This window comes from Mesoplodon mirus (genome assembly GCF_964341445.2).
Source record: "Mesoplodon mirus genome assembly, chromosome: 9".
Classification (NCBI taxonomy): Eukaryota; Metazoa; Chordata; class Mammalia; order Artiodactyla; family Ziphiidae; genus Mesoplodon; species Mesoplodon mirus.
In genome coordinates, this window is record NC_138985.1 from 20,130,822 (window position 1) to 20,156,225 (window position 25,404).

The window sequence follows — 25,404 nt, forward strand, 5'->3', positions numbered from 1 at the left end:
TAGCAACTGCTCTATTTGTTATGAACTTATTTTTTGTTATTCTACTTTTCTACTGCTTAACCTGTAGTATACTACAAGGCTTAATCTTTTTTCCTCTATTCTTGTTTTACATTGCCTCTATATATTTTCATGTACCTACTGCCCATACTCATCTCTTTCAAGTTTGACATCTAGAGCTCTGATTATTTATTCATTTTCTAGTTTTATTTCTTCTGTGGTCTGCATGACATTATTAGTTAGCCCCCAAATTTAACCTAATTTGTTATTCTGACTCTCCATGTCAGGTGTTCTGCTTTTCTTTTAAACTTTTTCCCCTACATCTTTGATACATAGTCCATTACCTTTCACATTCTACCAGTTCTCGTCCCAACATCCTCAGTTAAGAAGTAAAGAGCAAGATCATAGCAGTTAACTCAGTAGCTGTATATTAAAAGTAGCTCATTATTATATAAGGAATAATTAAGACTATTTTTAGAAACAGGCATATATATCAACTTTAGACCAATTAAAGTCTTGGCAATAAAATACAAAATAATAGCGTTGAGAAATTTGCCTCAAGTTGGTCCATGTATCACATTAAAAATAGAGTTCATAATAGGTTTAGTCTCTGTCTTCATGAAATGACTCTTGGATTCTTTAACTTCATCTTCTCTGCCATCATTCTAGTTCTTTCTGTTGTTCTTTAACTTAGATCTGGAACGTTGGAAAAGCCTCTTAGTTGATTTTTATGCCTCCAGTTTCTTAACTTCTTTGAATTAACACTGTATACCATCAAAGCAACCTATAGTTGTTACCTGTTGCCAATTAGAGGAATGCTCCGCAAATCCTGACATTCCAGGTTGTATATAATCTGACTGCATTTTACTAATTCAGTTTGATCCCCCTCTGTTTCTCAAAATGAACATTCTTCTTCAGATATATTAACTGCCTTCTGGCTGTTGCTCCCGGTGTCTGTCTACTTGAGAAAATGTTGCTATAATGAGGTCTTTTCTTCCTAATGTCCCAAATGAGGTTCTCTTCAAGTCTCCATTATTCTCCAGGATTCTTTTCCCATTAATTCCAAGCATTGTGGACATCTCCAGTTTGTGATTTCTAATAATATTTGTAATGTATACCTTTTACATTTTAAAATTATATTTGCTTTAGAAATTTATATCATATATATAATATCCTATTTTTGTCCTCTTACTTTTGCATCTCAAAGTTTTATCTTCCCGAGGACATATTTCTATGAATTCTTCACATTACCTTTTACACTGCTAAACTCAAAGTAGACACTTATTAACGGATAGTTAAATGGAATATCAAATCTTAATTTAAGGATGATTTTAATAATATTTTATATGTTCTGCTTTTCTTTTCTTTTCCTTTTTAAAGTGTTTGGCAACATATTGACTGCATGGGGATTGACAGGCAGCATATTCCTGATACATATCTTTGTGAACGTTGTCAGCCTAGGTAAGTTGTACATACAATAAAATTGCCAGTCATTTTACTGAGGTAATCTTTAGTTATTAGAAAGTTATGTATGAATTCTAGATTAAACAATTAATGGATGCTGTATTTCATCAAATCTAAGATGGAAGAAGTTTCCTTTTTATGGTTTGGTTTGTTTTTTGGGTTTTTTTCTTTTTCCATTCTGACATCTCTAAAATCAAGAAGAATCTTTCCATTGATAACGTGCCATGGTTTATTTTCTAGGGTTTTTAATGATGCATAAAATAATAGTGCATTTTTTAAGTGATGACATCTTTTTTTTCAGTGGACTGCAAATTACGTTGAAAAGTTACTAGAAGGGCATTTCGTTAGTTACAGAATTTTGCAGGGCTTATACTATCATTCTGCCTGTTGGCAGTAATGTGTTTTCTTCCCATTTCTTCTTTGTGCTTTTTTAAAAAAATCTTTTTTAATGGACATTTCAAACCTATATAAAAGTAATAGTGTAATGAACCTGCATGTTTCCACCACCCAGCTTCAACAATTGTCAATAATCTTTTTTCATTTACATTGCTGTGTATTTTTCTCCTTCACATATTGTTTTAATGCAAATCCCAAATATATTATTTCATTCATGTGTATCCTTATGTATTTCAGTATGTATGTATTTGTGTATGTGTATTTCAGTATGTATCTATAAAAGAATTTTTTAACAAAAATCTGTAACCACAAAACGATTATTATATTGATACATGCAGCAAAATCTATTACATCCAGCCATTCTTAAAGTATTGATTGGTTGCTCTACATCTCTTTTAAGTCTCTAGTAATCTAAAGCTACACCCCTTACCCCACCAACCCCAGTCTCCTTTGCAGTGTGTTTCTTTAAGGGACTGAATTGTTTATTTATCCTGGTGAGTTTGCCAATTGCATTATCATGATTTAACAGATTTCTCTCTATAGATATTTCTGTAAATAGGTGTGTGATTAGATTTAGGTCCCTTTTTTTGGGGGGTTAGACTTTCATACACTGTGTTCTATCAGGTGACACATCTTATAATATCTGAATGGGACCCATTGATGGTTATTTTTAAAATCCATTAATTCATTAGGGGTTGCAAATTAGTGACATGTTAATTCTGTTGCTTATCACTTATTAGCTGGACTATTTCTGTAGAAAACTTCCCCATATTAACTGTTCAGTTCTCTTAAGGTATATTTCACTGAGGAAAGGCGGCATAAATGCTTGTTGATTTGTAGGCTTTATCAGTTTTTAGAATAGTGAAAAGAATTTTAAGTGTCATTATGAAATCAGGGATTTAAACATATTAGATATCAGTCTGTTGCAGTTATTCCTTTCTTTTTAAATATTTATTTATTTGGTTGCATAGGGTCTTAGTTACGGCAGGCGGGCTCCTTAGTTGCGGCACGTGGGCTCCTTAGTTGTGGCATGCGGGCTGCTTAGTTGTGGCTCACGGGCTTCTTAGTTGCAGCTCGCCAGCTCCTTAGTTGTGGCTTGTCAGCTCCTTAGTTGTGGCACGCAGGCTCCTTAGTTGTGGCATGCAAACTCTTAGTTGCAGCATGCATGTGGGACCTAGTTCCCTGACCAGGGGTCGAACCTGGGCCCCCTGCATTGGGAGCGTGGAGTCTTATCCACTGTACCACCAGGGAAGTCCATTTTATCTTTTTTTTTTGGCTGTGTTGGGTCTTCGTTGCTGTGTGCGGGCTTTCTCTAGTTGCGGCGAGCAGGGCCTACTCTTCGTTGTAGTGCGTGGGCGTCTCATTGCAGTGGCTTCTCGTTGCAGTGCATGGGCTCTAGGAACACAAGCTTCGGTAGTTGCAGCACACGGGCTCAGTAGTTGCAGCATGCGGGCCCTAGAGCACATGGACTTCAGTAGTTGCTGTGCGTGGGCTCAGTAGTTGCAGCACGCGGGCTCAGTAGTTGTGGCGTGCAGGCTCAATAGTTGTGGCTCGTGGCCTCTAGAGTGCAGGCTCAGTAGTTGTGGCGCATGGGCTTAGTTGCTGTATGGCACGTGGGTTCTTCCCAGACCAGGGATCAAACCCATGTCCCCTGCATTGGCAGGCAGATTCTTAACCACTGCGCCACCAGGGAAGTCCCCCTATTATCCTTATTTATGTTCAAATTTTGTCCCATTTTTGGTCAGTGGGAACCACTTCAAGTTGGCTTTGCGGTCCTTTTGAAAATACCCTAGTAGTACTTGCTAGCTTTGTGCAATCTAATACGACAAGATGTCTCGGGCTTATCTTATACTTCTGTGCCCCACGCTCAGAATTGGTTTTCAAGACCAGAATCTGAGAGCTAGTATTGCTCCTTCCTCCGGAACTACTCAACGTTGCTAGGTCTTTTTAGTAGATGAACCTAGTCTACTATAAGTTTTGTCTGTTTGTTTATTTTTAAGATAAAATGCATGAGTTTATACAGATAATTGCAATTTAAATTTAGGAATACAGTTGACCTTTGAACAACATAGGTTTGAACTGTGCATGTCCACTTATGCATGGAATTTTTTCAATAGTAGATACTACAGAACTACACACTCTGCATTTTGGCACCCCAGCCCTCACATTGTTCAGAGGTTGACTGTGCAAGGTTTTCATTTAACTGTTTCTGTATTCCATCTGTGTCTCTTTTTATCCTAGTTCTCAACAAAACATACAGTAGTGTAATTAGAGTACCATGTAATTTGCTCAACTGCTTAATCCCATAGAAGAATGTAACAGTCTCAGAGTAACAGTACCAACAAGAGCACCTGTAACAATATGATTATGTAAAACAGTTGAGAACTTTTTTTCCTGTAAGATATTTTCTACAGGGATGTATAGTTAATTTTTTGTGTTTAAAGTCTCTTGAAAGAATTTTATTGTGTGGTTATAACACCAACTGGGTACACACTTCTGGGTTAGGTTATTGGTTTTATTTTTTTATTTTATTTTTTATTTTTAAAATAAATTTATTTATTTTATTTACTTATTTTTGGCTGCGTTGGGTCTTTGTTGCTGCGTGCAGGCTTTCTCAAGTTGTGGCGAGCAGGGGCTACTCTTTGTTGCGGTGCATGGCCTTCTCATTGCGGTGGCTTCTCTTGTTGAGGAGCACAGGCTCTAGGGTGCACGGGCTTCAGTAGTTGCAGCATGAGGGCTCAGTAGTTGTGGCTCAGAGACTCTAGAACGCAGGCTCAGTAGTTGTGGCATACAAGCTTAGTTGCTCCACGGCATGTAGGATCTTCCAGGAGCAGGGCTCGAACCCATGTCCCCCTGCATTGGCAGGCGGATTCTTAACCCCTGCACCACCAGGGAAGCCCTAGTTTTATTTTTGATTTTTTAAAAATTAAACTTTTGAAGTAATGTGGGTTTGCATGCATTTGTGAAATAATACAGAGATCCTGCGTATCCTTTATTCAGTTTCTCCCAGTGGTAACATCTTGCAAAACTGTTAATACAATATCACAGCTAGAATATTGACATTGGTATAGTCAAGCTACAAAACATTTCAATCACAAAGATCCCTCATGTTGCCTTTCCTAGCCATACCTACCTCCCACCTCTTACCCCTCCCATCCCTGACCTTTGGCAACCACTAAATCTGTACTCCATTTCAGTAATTCTGTCATTTCAAGAATGTTACATAAATGGAATCACACAGTATGTGACCTTTTGGGATTGGCTTTTTTTTTTTTTTTTTTTGCGGCACGCGGGCCTCTTACTGCTGTGGCCTCTCCCGTTGCGGAGCACAGGCTCCAGTTGCGCAGGCTCAGCGGCCATGGCTCACGGGCCCAGGTGCTCCGCGGCATGTGGGATCTTCCCGGACTGGGGCACGAACCCATCTCCCCTGCATCGGCAGGCAGACTCTCAACCACTGCGCCACCAGGGAAGCCCTTGGGATTGGCTTTTTTTTACTGAGCATAATTCCCTGGAAAGCCAGCTATTTTGTGGCATATAGCAGTATTTCACTTTTTTCTATTTTTAAGTAGTGTTATGTGGTATATATGTACCAGAGTTTGTTTAACTGCTCACCTACTGAAGGACACTTGGGTCATTTCCAGTTTTTGGCTATTACAAATAAAGTTGCTCTGAACACTTGTATACAGGTTTTGGTGTAAACCTAAGTTTTGTTTTCTCTGGGATAAATGCCCAAGAGTGCAATTGCTTGGTCATACGGTAGTTAGTTGCATGTTCAGTTTTATAAGAAATTGTCAAATTATTTTGCAGAGTAGTTGTATCATTTTTCATTCCTACCAGAAATGGATGAGTAATACAGCCATTTTATTTTTAAGGATTGCTTTTTATACTTTATTTTTATAATTATATGCTTGTTTAATTACGTAAGAAGTAGTCACATCATTCTAAAGTCAGATATTTAAGACAAGGTACATTCAAATAAGTCTAACATACACGACCCCTGTCCCTTCCACTTTGGAAGTAACAATTTTTTAAAAATTGATTATTCCTTCCATTGTTTGTTATATTAGAAACAGATATGCACATATATATATATATATATATGTATTCCCCTCCTTACTTAGATAAGCAGTAGTATATTATGTAGAGTTGTTGCCACATTAGTTTTTTGTCTTAAAAATATATCCTGGGGCTTCCCTGGTGGCGCAGTGGTTGAGAGTCCACCTGCCAATGCAGGGGACGCGGGTTCGTGCCCCAGTCCGGGAGGATCCTACATTGCTGTGGAGCGGCTAGGCCCGTGAGCCATGGCCGCTGAGCCTGTGCATCCGGAGCCTGTGCTCCGCAATGGGAGAGGCCACAACAGTGAGAGGCCCGTGTACCGCAAAAAAAAAAAAAAAAAAAAATCCTGAAGATCACTTCATAGTAGTAACATACAGATTGACTCATTTCTTTCTGTAGCTTCAAGGTGCTCCATCTTCATGTACTATAGTTTAGTCAGCCCTTTGAGTGGACATTTGAGTTGTTTCCAGTCTTGTGTAATTGCAAGTGAAGTGGGATTATTCAGTAAAAGGGTAAATGTATATATCAAATTTTGTCAGATATTGCCAAATTCCCCTCCAGTAGCAACTGTCCAGTTTTGAATTCCCACCAGTCATGGATAAGCATGCCTATTTTCCCCAGCCTCACAGTAGAGTTTTTGATGGACTTGGATTTTTGCTGGTTTAACTAGGTGAGAAATGGTAATCTCAGTGTTTTATTGATACTTTTCATTGATACTTTTCATTTGTTTATTATGAGTGAGGTTTTTCCTTTTTTTCTTTTTTATTGGAGTATAATTGCCTTACAATGTGTTAGTTTCTGCTGTACAGTAAACTGAATCACCTGTATGTATACATATATCCCCTCCCTCTTGGACCTCCCTCCCACCCACCGCACCCCCCCATCCCACCCATCTAGGTCATCACAGAGCACCGAGCCGAGCTTCCTGTGCTTTATAGCAGGTTCCCACTGGCTATCTGTTTTACGCTTGGTAATGTATATATGTCAATCCTTATCTCCCAGTTCATCCCACCCTCCCCTTCCCCCCGCCGCCCAGCCATGTCCACATGTCCATTCTCTACGTTTGCGTCTCTATTCCTGCCCTGGAAGTAGGTTCATCTCTACAGTTCTTCTAGATTCCACGTATATGCATTAATGTACGATATTTGTTTTTCTGACTTACTTTTCTCTGACAGACTCTAGGTCCATCCACATCTCTACAAATGACCCAATTTCATTCCTTTTTATGGCTAAGTAATATTCCATTGTATATATGTACCACATCTTCTTTATCCATTCATCTATTGTTAGACATTTAGGTTGTTTCCATATCCTAGCTATTGTAAATAGTGCTGCAGTGAACACTGGGATACATGTGTTCTTTTGAATTACGGTTTTCTCAAGGTATGTGACCAATAGTGGGATTGCTGGGTCATATGATAGTTGTATTTTTAGTTTTTTAAGGAACCTCCATACTGTTCTCCATAGTGGCTGTATCAGTTTACATTCCCACCAACAGTGCAAGAGGGTTCCGTTTTCTCCACACCCTCTCCAGCATTTATTGTTTGTAGATTTTTTTTTTTTCGCGGTACACGGGCCTCTCACTGTTGTGGCCTCTCCCGTTGCAGAGCACAGGCTCCAGACGCGCAGGCTCAGTGGCTATGGCTCACGGGCCTAGCCGCTCCGCGGCATGTGGGATCTTCCCGGACCGGGGCACGAACCCGTGTCCCCTGCACTCTCAACCACTGCACCACCAGGGAAGCCCTGTTTGTAGAGTTGTTTTTTTTTTTTTTTTTTTTTTTTGCGGTAGGCGGGCCTCTCACTGTTGTGGCCTCTCCCTTTGCGGAGCACAGGCTCCAGACGCGCAGGCTCAGCGGCCATGGCTCACGGGCCTAGCCGCTCTGCGGCATGTGGGATCTTCCCAGACCGGGGCACGAACCCGTGTCCCCTGCATCGGCAGGCGGACTCTCAACCACTGCGCCACCAGGGAAGCCCTGTAGATTTTTTGATGATGGCCATTCTGACTGGTGAGAGGTGATACCTCATTGTAGTTTTGATTTGCATTTCTCTAATAATTAGTGATGTTGAGCATCTTTTCATGTGCCTCTTAGCCATCTGTATGTCTTCTTTGGAGAGATGTCTCTTTAGGTCATCCGCCCATTTTTTGATTGGGTTGTTAGGTTTTTTTTTTATATTAAGCTCCATGAGCTGTTTGTATATTTTGGAGATTAATCCCCTGTTGGTTGCTTTGTTTGCAAATATTTTCTCCCATTCTGAGGATTGTCTTTTCGGTTTGTTTATGGTTTCCTTTGCTGTGCAAAAGCTTTTAAGTTTCATTAGGTCCCATATGTTTACTTCTGTTTTTATCTTCATTACTGTAGGAGGTGGGTCAAAAAAGATCTTGCTGTGGTTTATGTCAAAGAGTGTTTTTCCTATGTTTTCCTCTGAAAGTTTTATAGTGTCCGGTCTTACATTTAGGTCTTTAATCCATTTTGAGTTTATTTTTGTGTATGGTGTTAGGGAGTGTTCTAATTTCATTCTTTTACATGGAGCTGTCCAGTTTTCCCAGCACCACTTATTGAAGAGGCTGTCTTGTCTCCATTGTATATTCTTGCTTCCTTTGTCATAGATTAGGTGACCATAGGTGCATGGGTTTATCTCTGGGCTTTCTCTCCTGTTCCGTTGATCTATATGTCTGTTTTTGTGCTAGTCCCATGCTGTCTTGATTACTGTAGCTTTGTAGTATAGTTTGAAGTCAGGGAGTCTGATTCCTCCTGCTCCATTTTTCTTTCTCAAGATTGCTTTGGCTATTCGGGGTCTTCTGTGTTTCCATACAAATTGTAAAATTTTTTGTTCTAATTCTGTGAAGAATGCCATTGGTAATTTGATAGGGCTTGTATTGAATCTGTAGGTTGCTTTGGGTGGTATAGTCATTTTCACAATATTGATCCAATCCAAGAACATGGTGTATTTCTCCCATCTGTTTGTGTCATCTTTGATTTCCTTCATGAGTTTTTTATAGTTTTCTGAGTACAGGTCTTTTGCCTCCTTAGGTAGGTTTATTCCTAGGTATTTTATTCTTTTTGTTGCAGTAAATGGGATTGTTTCCTTAATTTCTCTTTCAGATTTTTTCATCATTAGTGTATAGGAATGCAAGAGGTTTCTGTGCATTAATTTTGTATCCTGCAACTTTACCAAATTCATTGATGAGCTCTAGTAGTTTTCTGATGGCATCTTTAGGATTTTCTATGTATAGTATCATGTCATCTGCAAACAATGACAGTTTTACTTCTTCTTTACCAATTTGGATTTCTTTTCTTTTTCTTCTCTGATTGCCGTGGCTAGGACTTCCAAAACTATGTTGAATAAGAGTGGTGAGCGTGGACATCCTTGTATGAGTGAGGTTTTTCTTTGATTTTGTTTCACTTTATAATAGTTACTCGCCTTTTTCCAGATAGTTGGGTTTTTTTTTAACATATTAAAATCTTTTCTTTTTAATCATGGGGTACACATCTGCTGATTTTCAGTAAAGGTTGCTTAAAAACTGACCATTAGGGAGGACAGTCACTTGGGTGTTCTCTGCTTATTCTTCTGTGATAACTACAACTACCAGTGATGTGAGGATGGTGTTATGTCCTGCTAGATACTAAGGCGAGTCTTATTACTGAGTGGCAGGTATTTCCGTCTAAAGCTCGCATTCCCCCATCTCAGCTCCCATCTGAGAACTATATCCAGTTATTTGACATGTAGACTAATAAGTTTAGACAGTGAAAATGCTTTGGGGGCGGAGGGGGGGCAAGTAAACGGTTACTATGGATGATGTAGTTCATGAGCGGAGGCTGGGGGAGGTTAATGAAATATTTTGCCTAATTGTTAAATGTTTAGTGTTTATTATTTCAAAATTGGAAATAATTTAGGCAAATAGTAATAATGCAATAATTACACTAACATCTCCCCCCCAGGCGTTTTGCTTTTTTTTTTCAGTTTGGAAAAAAAAAGTACTAGTTTCCAAAGTAAAAAATAATTTTCTTAACACAACAGAGTCACTTAACTGGCATCTACTGCTAATTCTGCTAGATCAAATCTAAACCGTAAGGCAAGTGATAGTACATATATTTTATACTGTACATTTTCAATAAGAACATTAGAGAAATTATAAAGTTTATCCCATTTAAAACAAATCTGCTTTATATCTAAATTTATGAAAGTTTATAAATAATCATGTTAATATTTTAATATAGGAGTTTGGATAAAGAGAGGGCGGTGCTGCTACAACGCCGGAAAAGGGAAAATATGTCAGGTGGGTGAAAAGGATCTATACTAAATTAACTTCAGTATGATTGAGAGAATAAGTGGCCTGCATATTTTTTAGTCAGACATAAACTCCTTGCTAATGAATGTTGATTGTATATATAATTTACAATCTCAAGTGTAGATTTTAAATACTCTATTTTACATATTTTATAGAACAATAATGTATTTATTTTAGGAAATATGGAAAATAAATAAAAATCTAAAATCATCCATATTTTCTTGCACATAGGTAACCTATTGGTTTAAAGAAGTAAAATATGTTTGCTCTTTTGAAACATGGTGATCCGTTTGTTGATCATGTGCAATAGTGTTTATTTCATTTTTAGGAACAGGATTTGAAGTTGTAACATATGCTAAACTTCCACTTTGGCTTATAAAACACGTTGCCACCAATACAACTGGTTTTGAATAACCATAGTTTATTGAACTGTTTGATGGACATTTGGGGTGTTTCCAGTGTTTTTGTTACTACAAATAGTAACGTCATGAAACCCTCTTGGATAAGGGTTTTTTTGTACTTTTCCCAGTTTATCTGTGGATAGATCCCTAGAAATGGGGTTGCTGGGTGAAGAGGGTAGGTGTATATAGAATTCTGCTAGATATAGCTAAATTCCCCTTCATAGAGAATTTTGAATTTCCACTGGCTATGTTTGTAAGTGTCTGTTTCCCACAGTCACAGCACCTGAGTGTGTTGTCAGATTTTGTATCCTTTCTAGTTTAACATTTGAGAAATATATTTGCAGTTTGCATGTAAACATGTCTTACTGAGTGAGGAAGTGAAAAAGTTTATTCTTCAGAAAGATGGGGGAATAATAGTTTGTCATGTGGAATGCTGTTTTATTGTTTGAAGTAGGAGTATTACTTGTGCAATAATTTTTATTCTGCCTTTGAAGATGGTGATACCAGTGCAACTGAGAGTGGTGATGAGGTTCCTGTGGAATTATATACTGCATTTCAGCATACCCCGACATCGATTACTTTAACTGCTTCAAGAGTTTCCAAGGCTAATGATAAAAGAAGGAAAAAAAGCGGGGAGAAAGAACAAAACATTTCAAAATGTAAAAAAGTAAGTTTTTCCTGTTTTGAAGATGAGTAGATAGGAAGTCGTAGGAGTAATGGATAGTAGCTAGAGAAGGTAGCAGGATCTAAGCTTCATCACACTCATTTAAAATTTTTAATGTGTTTTAAAGATTGAAATGGAGTAGAGAAAATGTTTGCAAACTGCTTTAAATCATCACTCTGATGAGACTAGTCAGAGAAATGCAAAAGCTAAAATAATATTTAGTGAAGGTTGTTGTTTTAGAAAACAGAAGTCACAGTTCTAACTTTTTACTAGTTTATAAAGAGGTGGAGGAGCATGTAATGATTGTGAATGGTGGTTTATAGCTGTTTGTCTCTGAGTCACATTTAATCATTTTAATAAGGCTCCACATTTGTTGAATTTCTTACTACCTAGATCTTTCTCACTTAAATTTTTGTATTAAAATATCACCAGGATATGATGGCAGAAAACTATTTATAAGCCACTTTTTAATAAATTTGTTATAATTGCTAATGAAGTTTTTTGTCATGTAAGGTAAAACATGCTTTCCATAATGACTATATATTTATTAAAGAGTGAAATTATACGTAGGTATAAAATCATTTTTTTGAGTAATTCTTCATGATGTTATTTAATAGGCAGCATGTACTTTTTTTTTTTTACATTTAATTAATTTTGGGGGCTGCGTTGGGTCTTGGTTGCTGCACACAGGCTTTCTCTAGTTGAGGTGAGCGGGGGCTACTCTTCATTGCGGTGCACAGGCTTCTCACTGTGGTTGCTTCTCTTGTTGTGGAGCACGGGCTCTAGGTGCATGGGCTCAGTAGTTGTGGCTTGTGGGCTCTAGAGCGCAGGCTCAGTAGTTGTGGCACATGGGCTTAGTTGCTCTGCAGCGGGTGGGATCTTCCCAGACCAGGGCTCAAACCGGTGTCCCCTGCATTGGCAGTCGGACTCTTAACCCTGCGCCACCAGGGAAGTCCGGCAGCGTGTACTTTTAAATACCTTTTTCATTTTCTAATTTCACCTCCCTGTTTAAAATAAGTCTTGATTCTGGCAGTCTTCACATATGTCTCTCTCTCTAATTTTGCTATTCTTCTCCCTGTATTTTATTCAGTCTGGACAACTATTACCAAATTCTACCTCTGATTTCTGATATGTTATCTTTACTTAAGCTGTTCCCTTCATTGTTTAGAATATCCTCTTCTCCATCTTTATCTTTTAAACTCCTACTCTACTTCGAGGCCCATCTAAAGCACTACTTTTTTTTATGAAATTTGCTATGATGATCTTTCTTTGCATTTCATCATGGCACTTGAACCTATTATTACAGCACTTAAGAACATTTTGCTTTATTTCATTGTTATTTTCCTCATCTCAGATTGTAACTTATGCAGAGAAATGATTGTCTCTTAAGTGCTTTTTACAATTTAGGAACTCATGTTTAGGTATTGACCTAATTTTTTCATTTACTACTTTTAAATTATGCCTTCTTTGTTTACCGTATAAAAGTTACTTGGAAACGTTATCCTTGTGTAGTTCTATTTTTAGGTCATCTAGATTAACAAATCTACTTTTTAAATAAAACATAGATTTTGCATTTTCTCTGGCTGGAATGACTTTTGGCTATTTAAAATGAATCAGTTCTGTCTTAGAGCACATCTTATTTGTTTCAGAATATTGTTGTACATTTAAAAAGAGAATTTTTTCTCTCATGTTAAGTTAGTAATACTTGATAAGGATTAGAAAAAAAAAATCCAGGAACTGGGCATAAAAGATTTAGTTTGCTTTACTGTTAAGTTTTTACTATTATTTGGGGGCAATATGTAGTTAAAAATATATAGCAAAAGGATATATCTAATTTTGCTTTTTATTCAGCCTGTTGTTATGGCTAACTGTTAAAAATGTGAATGGAGTTAACAATAGACATTCTGGACAGATGACATTTAAAAAATACTCATAAAACCCTATTAAGGTATTGTTGGTTGGTGTTTTAGCAATTTAGGCCTTTGGCACGAAGCGTTAACACTGTTAAAGACATGGATTGTGTATTGTGACCCATATATTAGGATTTTAATTTTTTTTAATTTTTAAAATTTTCTAATTTTACTTGAATTTTTCAAACTTGATATTAATTTTTTCATAAAACTATGGTCAGCACATGTTACTTACTTATGAATGTTCTATTTTTCTTTCAATGTTTCCTCTGTAAACCAAACTTGCATCTTCTTTCATCATACTTCAAATTCTTCTTTTGTTTCAGCAGCACAGCCATTATCCAGGCTTAAAAATCTTTAAGTCATGTTTAGTCTTTGACATTCAGAGTTATTGTCAAAAGCACTATTGATTTTTCCTTGGGAATGTCTCTTCAGTATACTGTTATTTTTCTTCCTTTTTGCTTCTATAAACCCAGTCTACGCCCTTATTACCTCTTGGCAGTACAGTAATATCTTCTTCAATTTCTCCAACTTTATCCTCTTTCTACTTTAGTCCATTCTGCATTTGGTTCTGACATTTTCTGTGAATATCGTCTTTATATCCCTTCTCTGCTCAGAGGTATTTCATGGATCCCTCCATCATAGTGAAGAACATACGGTATTTAAGTCAGAATCTTAAAATGCGACTTTTTAAATAAGGCTTTCATGACCTACTTTTACATTTTTTTTAGCCAGTCTTACATCATAACTATTTTCAGTAGGTAACAAGTGCGGTATATTAGTTTTTCTTTGAATGCAACGTATTTCTTCCTATTGCATGCCTTCTTTCATATGTCTTTAGTACCAGAATTGTATCTCTTTCAGTTGTCCACCTGTCTGAACATATCTATTCTTCACAGTCCTAGCTCTTTTTCTGTGTTTTACGTGAAGGTTCTTTGCTGCTGCTGCTTCTCCTTCTCATCCTCCTCCTCCTCTTTTTAATAAAACTTGCTGTCTTCCAACATATAGTCTGCACACAAATTTGGAACTTAAATAAATTAGGAACTATATTGCTTACTCTAGGTTTAGTGTTCGTAAGTCTCTCGAAATAGAGTTTACACTTTGGGGAGTGGCGTGGTGAAGTAAGTCTTAGATAACACTTTAGGACTTGGCAGATTAGAGAGCTCCCGTTCAATATTTACTGAGTAAGTACAGTTCTTTTCACCACAGTGCTTATAATTTGAGTCCCTACTAGTAAATGCTCAAGTATTACTTGCTAGTTGACTTAGAAATTAAAGTAATAACAAAATTATTTTAACCCACCCCAAAACTTGGCTCATGACTTAAAACTACTGCAATATTTTTAATACCTTCCAACTTTTATCACATATTTTTCCATGATTGTAATATTGAGCACACAGAAAATTTAGAAATTTTCTTAGCATTGTATCTTATACATATTTTCATGTTATTACGTAGTCTGTATTTATTTTTAACAGTAGTACAGTGTTCTAGTAGATGACTTTACTTCAACATTCACCTAGTTCTGGCTATATTGGTTATTACCATATTTTGTGTTATTTATGTGACTTCAATAAAAAGCTTGAGTGAACTCATTTTTAAATATTAATTATATCCAGTTTTTAAAAAACTAACTCAGAATTCCATGTTATTTCAGGCCTTTCGTGAAGGATCTAGGAAATCATCAAGAGTTAAGGTAAACACATTAAATTTAAGCCCTTATTACCAGTTGTCCAATATCTAGGAACTTAACTAAGTGGTTGCTTGTTCATAATAAAGTAAATTGTGCTGTCTTAATTCTGTGTCATTTTATTGCTTATTATCTTTACCAGAAGTGGGACCATAGAGAATTATAATACGGTTAATATACCACTCTTGGAGTTTATTAACACTGTTAAAACATTAAACAAAAGGAGATATATAAGTAATTTCTAATAGTAAAATTTCGAATACTAAAATTAAAAATTTTCATTTATCATTTATTGTATTCCGTGTCTCCAGTACCACTAGTATTCTAGACATAGAAATGCAAAATAATATTTGGAATTTGAAATTTTGCTCTTTTGCAAAGTTGGAATTCTAGTGATTTAGTTGTCAGTAGTTATAAACTATTATGAAATCACCATGGATTCACCGTGTAAGTACAGACTAGTCACTTGTGCCTTGAATTAATGAGAATACATCCTCAGTGTTGTAGATGCCAAGATGGCTGAGAGAACCAAGCCCCCCAGCTCTGCCTCCCCGTAAAGGATAGGTTTCTGTTGGATCACGGAGGTCAGCTGTACAGTGTTACTCTAATGCTCTAGGTTAGGTAGCAAAGGAGCATGAGTATCTCAAGTTGCCAGATATTAAAATAGGATGTGGGAAGCATGTTAGAATACATCTGTTGTCCCCATAGTATAAAGTGTAATAATTATTAGTTATTTCACATTCCTGGAAAACAGATCGTTAAGCAGCTGTCCAATGATTATTCTTGCATAGTTTTGGAACTCTTTCTTAAGAATGTTAATACATGGTGTCACTCAGCATACTGCAAGTCCAAAGTCCTGTAAAATGTGCTGTATATGTTAAAGTTGGGGGTTTTATATTTACTATATTAAACTTGTATTTATGGGACTTTCTCTGACACCAGAATGAAGAGGTCTGAAAAAGGGTTTTTTGTTAAGCTGTTAGAACTACTGATACTCCAGTGGTTTTCCTTTTTTCCCATTTTATCTAATCTGAATAGCAGGCTTAATGAGGAAGGAGCATCTTTTACTTAACTGAAATATTTTCATTTATTATGTAAAGAAGTGACTAAGGAATTAAAATTTGAAAAATGCTTTGTTCATCTTTGAAAATTTTTTCGTTAACTTGAATATGTCTTTAAGATCATTACATTTCTAATAAGTAATTCTGTCATATTAAAAAGGCTCAAGAGATATAGAAGAACTGTATTGAAGAGAAACCAAGTTAGAGGATTTATTTTGGGGGGTGGGGGAAGGAGGGCAAAAAAGAAAACAAAAACTGAGTAGATTTCTTTAATAAAGGTGATGAAAACCTTATTATGTAGTGTTGTATAGGAGAAAGACAAATATACCGTATATTATCACTTATATGCGGAATCTAAACAATAAAACAAATGAATAAATAGAATAGAAACAGACTCACAGATACAGAGAACAAACTAGTAGTTACCAGTGGGGGAAGAGGGGACAAGGGCAAGATGGAGTTAGGGGATTAAGAGGTACAAACTACTATGTATAGAATAAATAAGCTACAAGGATAATAATAATAAGCAAAGGGAATATAGCCAATATTTTATAATCACTTTAAATGAAGTATGATCAATAAAAAATTTTGAATCACTACGTTGTACACCTGAAACTAATATAATATTGTAAATCAGTTACACCTCAATATATAAATAAACATAAATAATAGGGGTAGTAAAAAAAAAAGTGATTGTAAACTTTTGTGTCTGTATATAGTATTTGAAAAATATTTTTGTATTATATAAGCCATATTCACTATAGAAAATTCTGAAAAATAAAAAAAGAATAAAAATAAAGGCCCCAAAATATGTGATATTTCATATTTGTATAAAAATCTGTTCTTTATCAAGTGGTCATTATAATGTAGAATATATAATTCCATAAAAGATCAATTAGTAAAAGAAACCTACCCCTATCAAATAGTTGAGCAACTTACTATCGTTTGTTTCATTATAGAAAAGAATACTTTTTGTAAGATTAGTTACTTATATGGAAGTTGGACTGATGGTAAATTTTAGTAAGTGTTACCATACACATGTACATGTCTAACATCATATATAAGAACTTTCATGAAATCTATATGTGATTTTAAAATTTCACAGTTATGGTAGGTTGTACACATTATAGAAATAATCTATCTTCTCATAAAGGTGTTCCATTCTGTAGAAAAATTGATGAACAGCATTTGCAAACAACTAAATTGAAACTTCTTGTGTTAATAAATCCATTATAAATTTGAATTATGCTATCGATAAGGTATATGTTTTTGTTATCTGCATTAATTGATTTTTGTCTTAAGACTGCAAATAATTAATTGAGGGAGTCCAGGCTTTAATAAACTTTTTAAATGTGTGGTAATTATGCCTTTCTATAAGTTGCATTCCAATGAGAAAAGGATTCCCTTTTTGTTTCCCAAAACCTATTGAGAGGTTGTAACTTTTCACTGCTTGGCATTTAGCATTCTTTTTCTTTTTTTTTTAAAATTTTTATTAGAGTATTGTTGATTTACAATGTTTTGTTAGTTTTTGCTGTACAGCAAAGTGAATCAGTTATACATATACATATATCCACTTTTTTAGATTCTTTTCCCATATAAGCCATTACAGAGTACTGAGTAGAGTTCCCTGTGCTATACAGTAGGTCCTTATTAGTTATCTATTTTATATATAGCAGTGTGTATATGTCAGTCCCAATGTCCCAATTTATCCCTCCCCCCTTTCCCCCTTGGTAACCAAACCATAAGTTTGTTTTCTGCATCTGTGACTCTATTTCTGTTTTGTAAATTAGTTCATTTGTACCATTGTTTTAGATTCCACATACAAGCGATATTGTATGACATTTGTCTTTCTCTCTTTGACTTACTTCACTCAGTCTGACAATCTCTAGATCCATCCATGTTGCTGCAAATGGCATTATTTCGATCTTTCTATGGCTGAGTAATATTCCATTGTATGTACGTACCACCTCTTCTTTATCCATTCATCCATCGATGGACATTTAGGTTGTCCATGTCCTGGCTATTGTATATAGTGCTGCAGTGAACAATGGGGTGCATGTATCTTTTCGAATTAAGGTTTTCTGCAGACGTATGCCCAGAAGTAGGATTGCTGGATCATGTGGTAGCTCTATTTTCAGTTTTTTAAGGAACCTCCATACTGTTCTCCATAGTGGCTGTACCAATTTACATTCCCACCAACAGTGCAAGAGGGTTCCCTTTTCTCCACACCCTCTCCAGCATTTATTGTTTGTAGATTTTTTGATGATGGCCATTCTGACGGGTGAGAGGTGATACCTCATTGTAGTTTTGATTTGCATTTCTCTGATGATTAGTGATGTTGAGTATCTTTTCATATGCCTCTTGGCCATCTGTATGTCTTCTTTGGAGAGATGTCTATTTAGGTAGTCCGCCCATTTTTTGATTGAGTTGTTAGTTTTTTTGATATTGAGCCGCCTGAGCTGTTTGTATACTTTGGAGGTTAATCCCTTGTTGGTCACTTTGCAAATATTTTCTCCCATTCTGTAGGTTGTCTCTTCGTTGTGTTCATGGTTTCCTTTGGTGTGCAAAAGTTTTTAAGTTTAATTAGGTCCCATTTCTTTATTTTTGTTTTTATTTTCATTACTCTAAGAGATACATCAAAAAACATCTTGCTGCATTTTGGCATTTAGCAGTCTTATCTTAACAGATTTTAATGGGGGGTATGAGGAGGAGCAAGCACTTAAGCTTAAAGGTATTTTGTGAGACATTTTATTCTCATGTTGAATTTATCATGTGGACAGTTGATTGTAGATCTTGGAATTATACAAAATTAAGATATCAAAGTATATTTTTATTATAAAACATGTTAAAAGTTGAAGTATTATATCAGAAAATAAGTTTATACTTAATATGCAGTATGTATAGTTTACATAATAATTGCAAATTTATTCTGGTTAAATAGAACTGTGAGTACAGAGTAGATATTGGCAGTCTCAAAAAAACTATTATACGCTATCTTTTTTTAACCGTTAGCTGACAGTGACTCCAAAGTTTTGGGTATTTTCAATTTTATTGAAAGCCCCCATTTGGCTACAGTAGTGAAACTTAAATTTCTGCTATTCAACTTAACTCTGCTTCCTTCAGTTTTCCAACTCGTGTGTCTGGCATCAGTATAAAGTATTAAGCTGCTCACTTATGGTCTTTTTTTTTTTTCTTTTTCCTACTAGGACCAACTTAGAAAGCCTGTCATTATTTCTGGTTTATATTATATTCTTTTATATAGATTGTCATATTTTGTGTGTGTGTGTGTGTGTAAATACTTAAAATCCAGATATTAATGCTTAGCTTGCTGTGATTTTAGGGCTCAGCTCCAGAGATTGATCCTTCATCTGATGGTTCAAATTTTGGATGGGAGACAAAAATCAAAGCATGGATGGATCGATATGAAGAGGCAAATAATAACCAATATAGTGAGGGTGTTCAGAGGGAGGCACAAAGAATAGCTCTGAGACTGGGCAACGGAAATGACAAAAAAGAGATAAATAAATCAGATTTGAATACCAATAATTTGATCTTCAAACCTCCTGTAGAGGTAAATATATCATTTGCCAAGAGATGATAAAGCAAAAACCTTTTTCTACTGTATATCTTAAGTACTTAGACTGAAAGCAGTCTGGTTTTAGTTAATCTCAACTTTTCTCTGATTGTAGAGCCATATACAAAAAAATAAGAAAATTCTGAGATCTGCAAAAGACTTGCCTCCTGATGCACTTATCATTGAATACAGAGGGAAGTTTATGTTAAGAGAACAGTTTGAAGCAAATGGATATTTCTTTAAGAGGTATATTCATTTATTTCTCCATATTATTTTTCTGTAGTTAAGTATTGAATTTTTGGCTGTTTTAAGCACAAAGCTATTGTTTATGTGTATTTTGTTTTCTAAGGGATTATTTTAATATTTAAAACTGTAGATGCAGATATATTCCTTAGTCTCTTTTTTAAATTAATTTATTTATTTTTGCTTGTGTTGGGTCTTCATTGCTATGTGTGGGTTTTCTCTAGTTGTGGCAAGCGGGGGCTACTCTTTGTTGCTGTGTGCGGGCGTCTCATTGTGGTGGCTTCTCTTGTTGTGGAGCACGGGCTCTAGGCACGCGGGCTTCAGGAGTTGTGGCTCGTGGGCTCAGTAGTTGTGGCTCATGGGCTCTAGAGCACAGGCTCAGTTGTGGCACATGGACTTAGTTGTTCCGCGGCATGTGGGATCTTCCCGGACCAGGGATCAAACCCGTGTCCCCTGCATTGGCAGGTGGCTTCTTAACCACTGTGCCACCAGGGAAGTCCCTATTCCTTAGTCTCTTCCCCATCCCTATCTTGCTGACACTTCTAAAACAATCTACTTCAAAGATAAACTGTAGCAATATAGGTGGACATTAATGAAAAAGTCTGATTACCTGAGATTATAAGGAACCCTTTCCATCTAGAACCCTTCCTAATTCCTTATAATTGCTAGAACCTGCAAAGACCACTGGTGACCACGTCCTTCTTTTATCAGAGGATGTTAGATTTGGTCTTACATTATTGTCACCACTTTCAACTGCCACTTTCTTGGTACTGGAAGGACTTTGGAGCCCTCTTCTATCGTTTGTGATTTTGGGGGTGGGAATTGATGTGATCTTGTGATAGCCATCGCTTCCCTGAGGTCTAGAAATATGTTTGCATCTCTAGGGAAATAACATTCTCAGCCTATATACTATAATTATTTAAAATATTTCATATTGTTTATAACTGAGTTACTTAAGTTATGAAAGATATACAAGAATCTTTCCCTTTCGTATAGCAGATTTGATCTGAAACAGTGCTGTAAATCAAACACGTAAGTGCACTGATAGGAACTTTAATGGCATCTCATTATGAATCCTCATGTAAAGGCAGTGGTCACTCCCTTTTTATCATTCTTTGTAAATTTGAATTCCCACCTGAATTAATTACCTTTGGTTTAGGTAAAGTTATAGGAGCAGGTAAAAATCTTATTAGCATGAATTAGCCTAGTGGTTAAGAATGGGTTCTGGTATCAGACTGCGTATATTCAAATCTTGGCCTCCCTACTTAGTCTGAGTCTTTTAGAAATTTCTTAAATTCAAAATGTTAATAGTTTCTAATGCATTTCTTTTTTTGTAGACCATACCCTTTTGTTTTATTCTATTCTAAATTTCATGGTCTAGAAATGTGTGTTGATGCAAGGACTTTTGGGAATGAAGCTCGGTTCATTAGGCGTTCTTGTACACCGAATGCAGAGGTAAGCTTATAGAAATCCTTTGGGGAGGCAGGGGTAGGGAGTGTGTGGAATCTGAGTATTAAGCACAAAAAAGTCTGGTGGCCTAAAACAGACCACCGGTTTTTAGTTGTTGATGCATTTTATACTGCCCAACATCTTTCCATTACGAAAATTTAGGTGGTAACTGGCTGTGAGGTCTCAAGTTACTTTGAGCATTGAAGAAATTGTGATGTTACTTGTAAGAGAAAATACTGGACTTCTCTGTTTATTCTGGAAGCTCTATTTATGAGTCAAATATATGCTCTGATTTGATCAAGGTAGATGACGAGGCTGAAAACTAAAGTAGATTTTATATGTGCTAGTATAAAATTTTTTATAAAATTATGTTTTAGAAGTGGTGTGTAAAATAATATTTCTGGTTTTGTTTTTCACGTACCAAAATAAATGTTTTCTAGTTATATAATGTTACAGTTAAGAGTGTAGGTTTTGAAGCAAGACTTACAGATTCATGTCTTCTTTTTGATTTACTAGCTTTGTAACCTTGTCTGTGCTTCAGTTTTATCTGTAAAAAGATGTTATGTGGACTAAAGGAGTTAATACATGTAGAGTACCTAGAACAGTGTATATCACAGAAAAGTATAGTGTTAAACTGTACTTTAACTGTATACTTATAAACTGTACCATTAATGCATTTCATTAAATCAAAGATGCCATCACTTGTAAAACTCCCAATTTCACAGATTTTAAAAGGGGAAAAAATATGCACCATAGAATTGATAAAATAGAGTTATTTTCTTTTTAATGTTCGTAGAGCCTGCATCAAACTTGCATTGATGTGTACCTCCTTCCCAGTTGATAACCACTGATTTAGGTACAAGTCTTGTAATTAAAAGCATATTTTCCATGTTGTATTTGTGAATTACTTTGAAAAGGATAGTTTTCAAAATTGCAAGATGAGATGCTTCTAAAGGTAGAAAATAATTTATAGAGATATATAACTATTTATGGAAATACAAAATTATTCTTTTAACAGGTGAGGCATGAAATTGAGGATGGAACCATACATCTTTACATTTATTCTGTACAAAGTATTCCAAAGGGAACTGAAATTACTATTGCCTTTGATTTTGACTATGGGAATTGGTAAGTTCAAGTCTGTAAATATGATACCTGTTGTTTTGAAATAATTCCTTAATGTCCTTATAAAAATGTAAGTATTGTCATTACTGCTTTAGCTTTTTATTTTTATTTACAATTAGGCAATTAAAAATACTTGGAAACAAGCATTCTGATACCAGCTTCCATTACAGCATGGTTGCTTTGCTCTTCCAAACTTTCTTATTATTGTAATGTAATGCTCATAGTATAATAATTAGTAATCCTAATTGAGCAATACTGACCTTGTTTATGTGAGAATTTTTTCCTTCTTTTCTTTCTTGTATTTTAGGTAGAGTGTAGAGTTTTACTCATTCAATTAATTTGGTTAATCAGTAGAAATGGATAATTTCACTTACTGCCCCTCAGAAGAAAAGAAATTGTGCCAAAGTTTCTTTGCAGTATAAATTGAAAGGGTTTGTTGGAGATCGTCCGAGGAAACTCTGAGAACTGTTGTTCTGAAACACTAAAGAAGAGTTAATTAACACTAAGAAAAGTTAATCCTGAGTAGAGAAACTGCAATTTAAATTTTAAAAATTTTACTGTAGGGCTTCCCTGGTGGCGCAGTGGTTGAGAGTCCGCCTGCCGATGCAGGGGACGCGGGTTCGTGCCCCGGTCCGGGAAGATCCCACATGCCACGGAGCGGCTGGGCCCGTGAGCCATGGCCGCTGAGCCTGCACGTCCGGAGCCTGTGCTCCACAACGGGAGAGGCCACAACAATGAGAGGCCCGCGTACCACAAAAAAAAAAAAAAAAAAAACCTTACTGTAAAAAATAGTAATACAAAAGTCCATGTAGGGAGTTCCCTGGTGGCCTGGTGGTTAGGACTCCGTGCTTTCACTTCTGTGGCCTGAGTTCAATCCGTGGTCAGGGAACTGAGATCCTACGAACCGTGCGGCCAAAAAAACAAAGTCCATGTGCCTCATTTCCAAATTAAGAAGCAAAACATTATCCATTAAAGGCCCATATGTTTAGCAGCCAGACTGCGTCTATCCTCTGTCTTTTACCAGAGATAACTGCCATCTTTAATTTGGTGAGTTTAACATTTTTATGAGTTTAACATTTTTACTATGTCTGTAGACGTCCCTAAATAGTATCGAGTAGTTTTGTATATTTTAAAAATTTATGGAAATTATAATCTGTATTATTTTGCATTCACCTTTTCTCATTCATTACTTTTGTGAGATTCAGTTCTTTTGTTATGTGTAGCTCTAATTCATTTATTTTCACTGCTGATGGCATTTATCCATTCCACTATTGGTGGACCTTTAGATTTACAAAAAATGCTGCATGTGTACATGTTCTCTCCATGATAGGGACGTAGAGGTGGAATTGCTGGGTTGTAGAATGTGTACAGCCTCAGTTTTTACCAGACGTGGGTGAATGACCAGTTGATACTCCCATAGCTTTACTTCCTTGCAACACTTCTTTACTGTACTTTAAAAATCAATGTTAATCTGTGTGAGATAGTATCTTTTTATATTTGTAATTACCATTTTCCATGATTATTTTAAGAGCCCAAAGATCCTTTTATATATTCATTTGTCATTTGGATTTCCTCTCTTATGACTTGTCTCATCATCTGTTCATTTTTCTGCTGGGTAGTCTTTTTTTTTAAACCAATGTGGGTGGAGGCACTTCTTTATATATTCTATAATCTTTTGGGTTATAAGGATTTCAGTTCATATCCTCCTGTATTTTATTTTTAAAAGTTTGTGTGGTATCCATTTTACATGCAGACATTTTTAATGTCCATTATGTTTTCTGTCAATGAAATCCCTCTTCCTTCAGTATATGCATCTCTACTTGATTGTTGGAGTCAGATTTATCCTGATAACTAAAGTGTTTCCTTTTTAGCTCTTTCTCCGCCCCACCCCCAAGGTGGAAAATTGAGCATAATAGCTCTTTGCTCATTGCTTTGGGGGACTGTTTCCCACAGTGGTTAAAAATATAAGCTTTTTATAATCTGACTCTCTGGTTTCAAATCCTAGCTCAGTCAGTTATATTAGTTATGTAACCTTGGACCAATTTCATCATCTCTCTCTGCCTCATTACATTGTTATAATATGAGAAAAATAATACTCACCTAACAGGAATATTTCGAAGATTGAGTTAACACATGTAAAGGGTTTAAAACCGTTCTTGATACAAAATAAGCGCTGAATAAATATTAGCAGTTGTCATCATTATTATTTGCAGTTCTGTTGTCCTAAAATCAAAGAAAATATCTAGAAAAAGTTTCCAGCTAGTTTCTATTACTGCCTGATTTGGAGAGGTGAGGGGTAGACCATGATGTTTGAGTTCTACCCCTGATCACAGAATTAGACAGTTTGACTTGTAGCTTTCTACCAGTGTTGAAAGTGAATGAGCTGGGCGTATTAGAAACTTGGAAAAGTAAATTATTTTTTATTATGAACAAACTACTCAAAACATGCAAAGTGGGAGTCTTCCATTATTGTTTAACTCTGGTTTGGGCATTCAGCCTATATCCTAGAGATGAACTGACTCTTGGTGGTAGACAGGAGGGCAGAGAGTTAAGAAATACTGAAGAGCTGAAAAGTGTGGGCTTTAGACTCAGACCTGTATTTGAATGTCATCCCTACCACTTAATGTGTGACTTTGGACAAGATACTGACCCTCTGAGCTTTCATCTCATCTGTAAAATGGGAGTAATAATTATCACTACTGTGAAGATGAGAGGTAGTGCAATTATTTTTCAAGCTTCCGTTTATTTGAAAGAGGGAATACCTAAGGGCAAAGGCAAACATGACATTCAGTTTTTTCAAGGTGGCTTTTTAAAGAACCCTGGTTATTGAAATCATTCCTTAAAGTATAAGACAAACTAGTTAAGGTTTGGTATTTATTGTACCTAGCATTTTTTATTTAGGTCAGATTTAGAGTATTTTATCATATTCTGCATATATACTTTATAGCACTCTGAGGTAACCTGGCGTTTTTGCCTTAATATATGCCATGGTATCATTTGACTTAAAAAGACTCAGTTTTAATTTATTGGGGTTTTTTCCTTCTGTAACCCATCACTGGTTATCCTTATGATTGAGGGCCCAA

The 25,404-nt window shown here is 36.0% G+C and overlaps 1 protein-coding gene across 3 annotated transcripts in view; it reads left to right on the forward strand.

Moving 5' to 3' along the window:
* KMT2E (lysine methyltransferase 2E (inactive)) overlaps window positions 1–25,404 on the forward strand; it is an 87,528-nt gene that overhangs the window by 39,167 nt on the left and 22,957 nt on the right. For all 3 annotated transcript variants that reach the window (XM_082631871.1, XM_082631873.1, XM_082631872.1), the window contains 8 exons: window positions 1,378–1,458; window positions 10,134–10,192; window positions 11,100–11,272; window positions 14,837–14,875; window positions 19,271–19,501; window positions 19,620–19,750; window positions 21,085–21,202; window positions 22,215–22,324. In XM_082631871.1, the coding sequence (XP_082487997.1) occupies window positions 1,378–1,458; window positions 10,134–10,192; window positions 11,100–11,272; window positions 14,837–14,875; window positions 19,271–19,501; window positions 19,620–19,750; window positions 21,085–21,202; window positions 22,215–22,324 (942 nt within the window). The remainder of the gene's footprint in view (window positions 1–1,377; window positions 1,459–10,133; window positions 10,193–11,099; window positions 11,273–14,836; window positions 14,876–19,270; window positions 19,502–19,619; window positions 19,751–21,084; window positions 21,203–22,214; window positions 22,325–25,404) is intronic.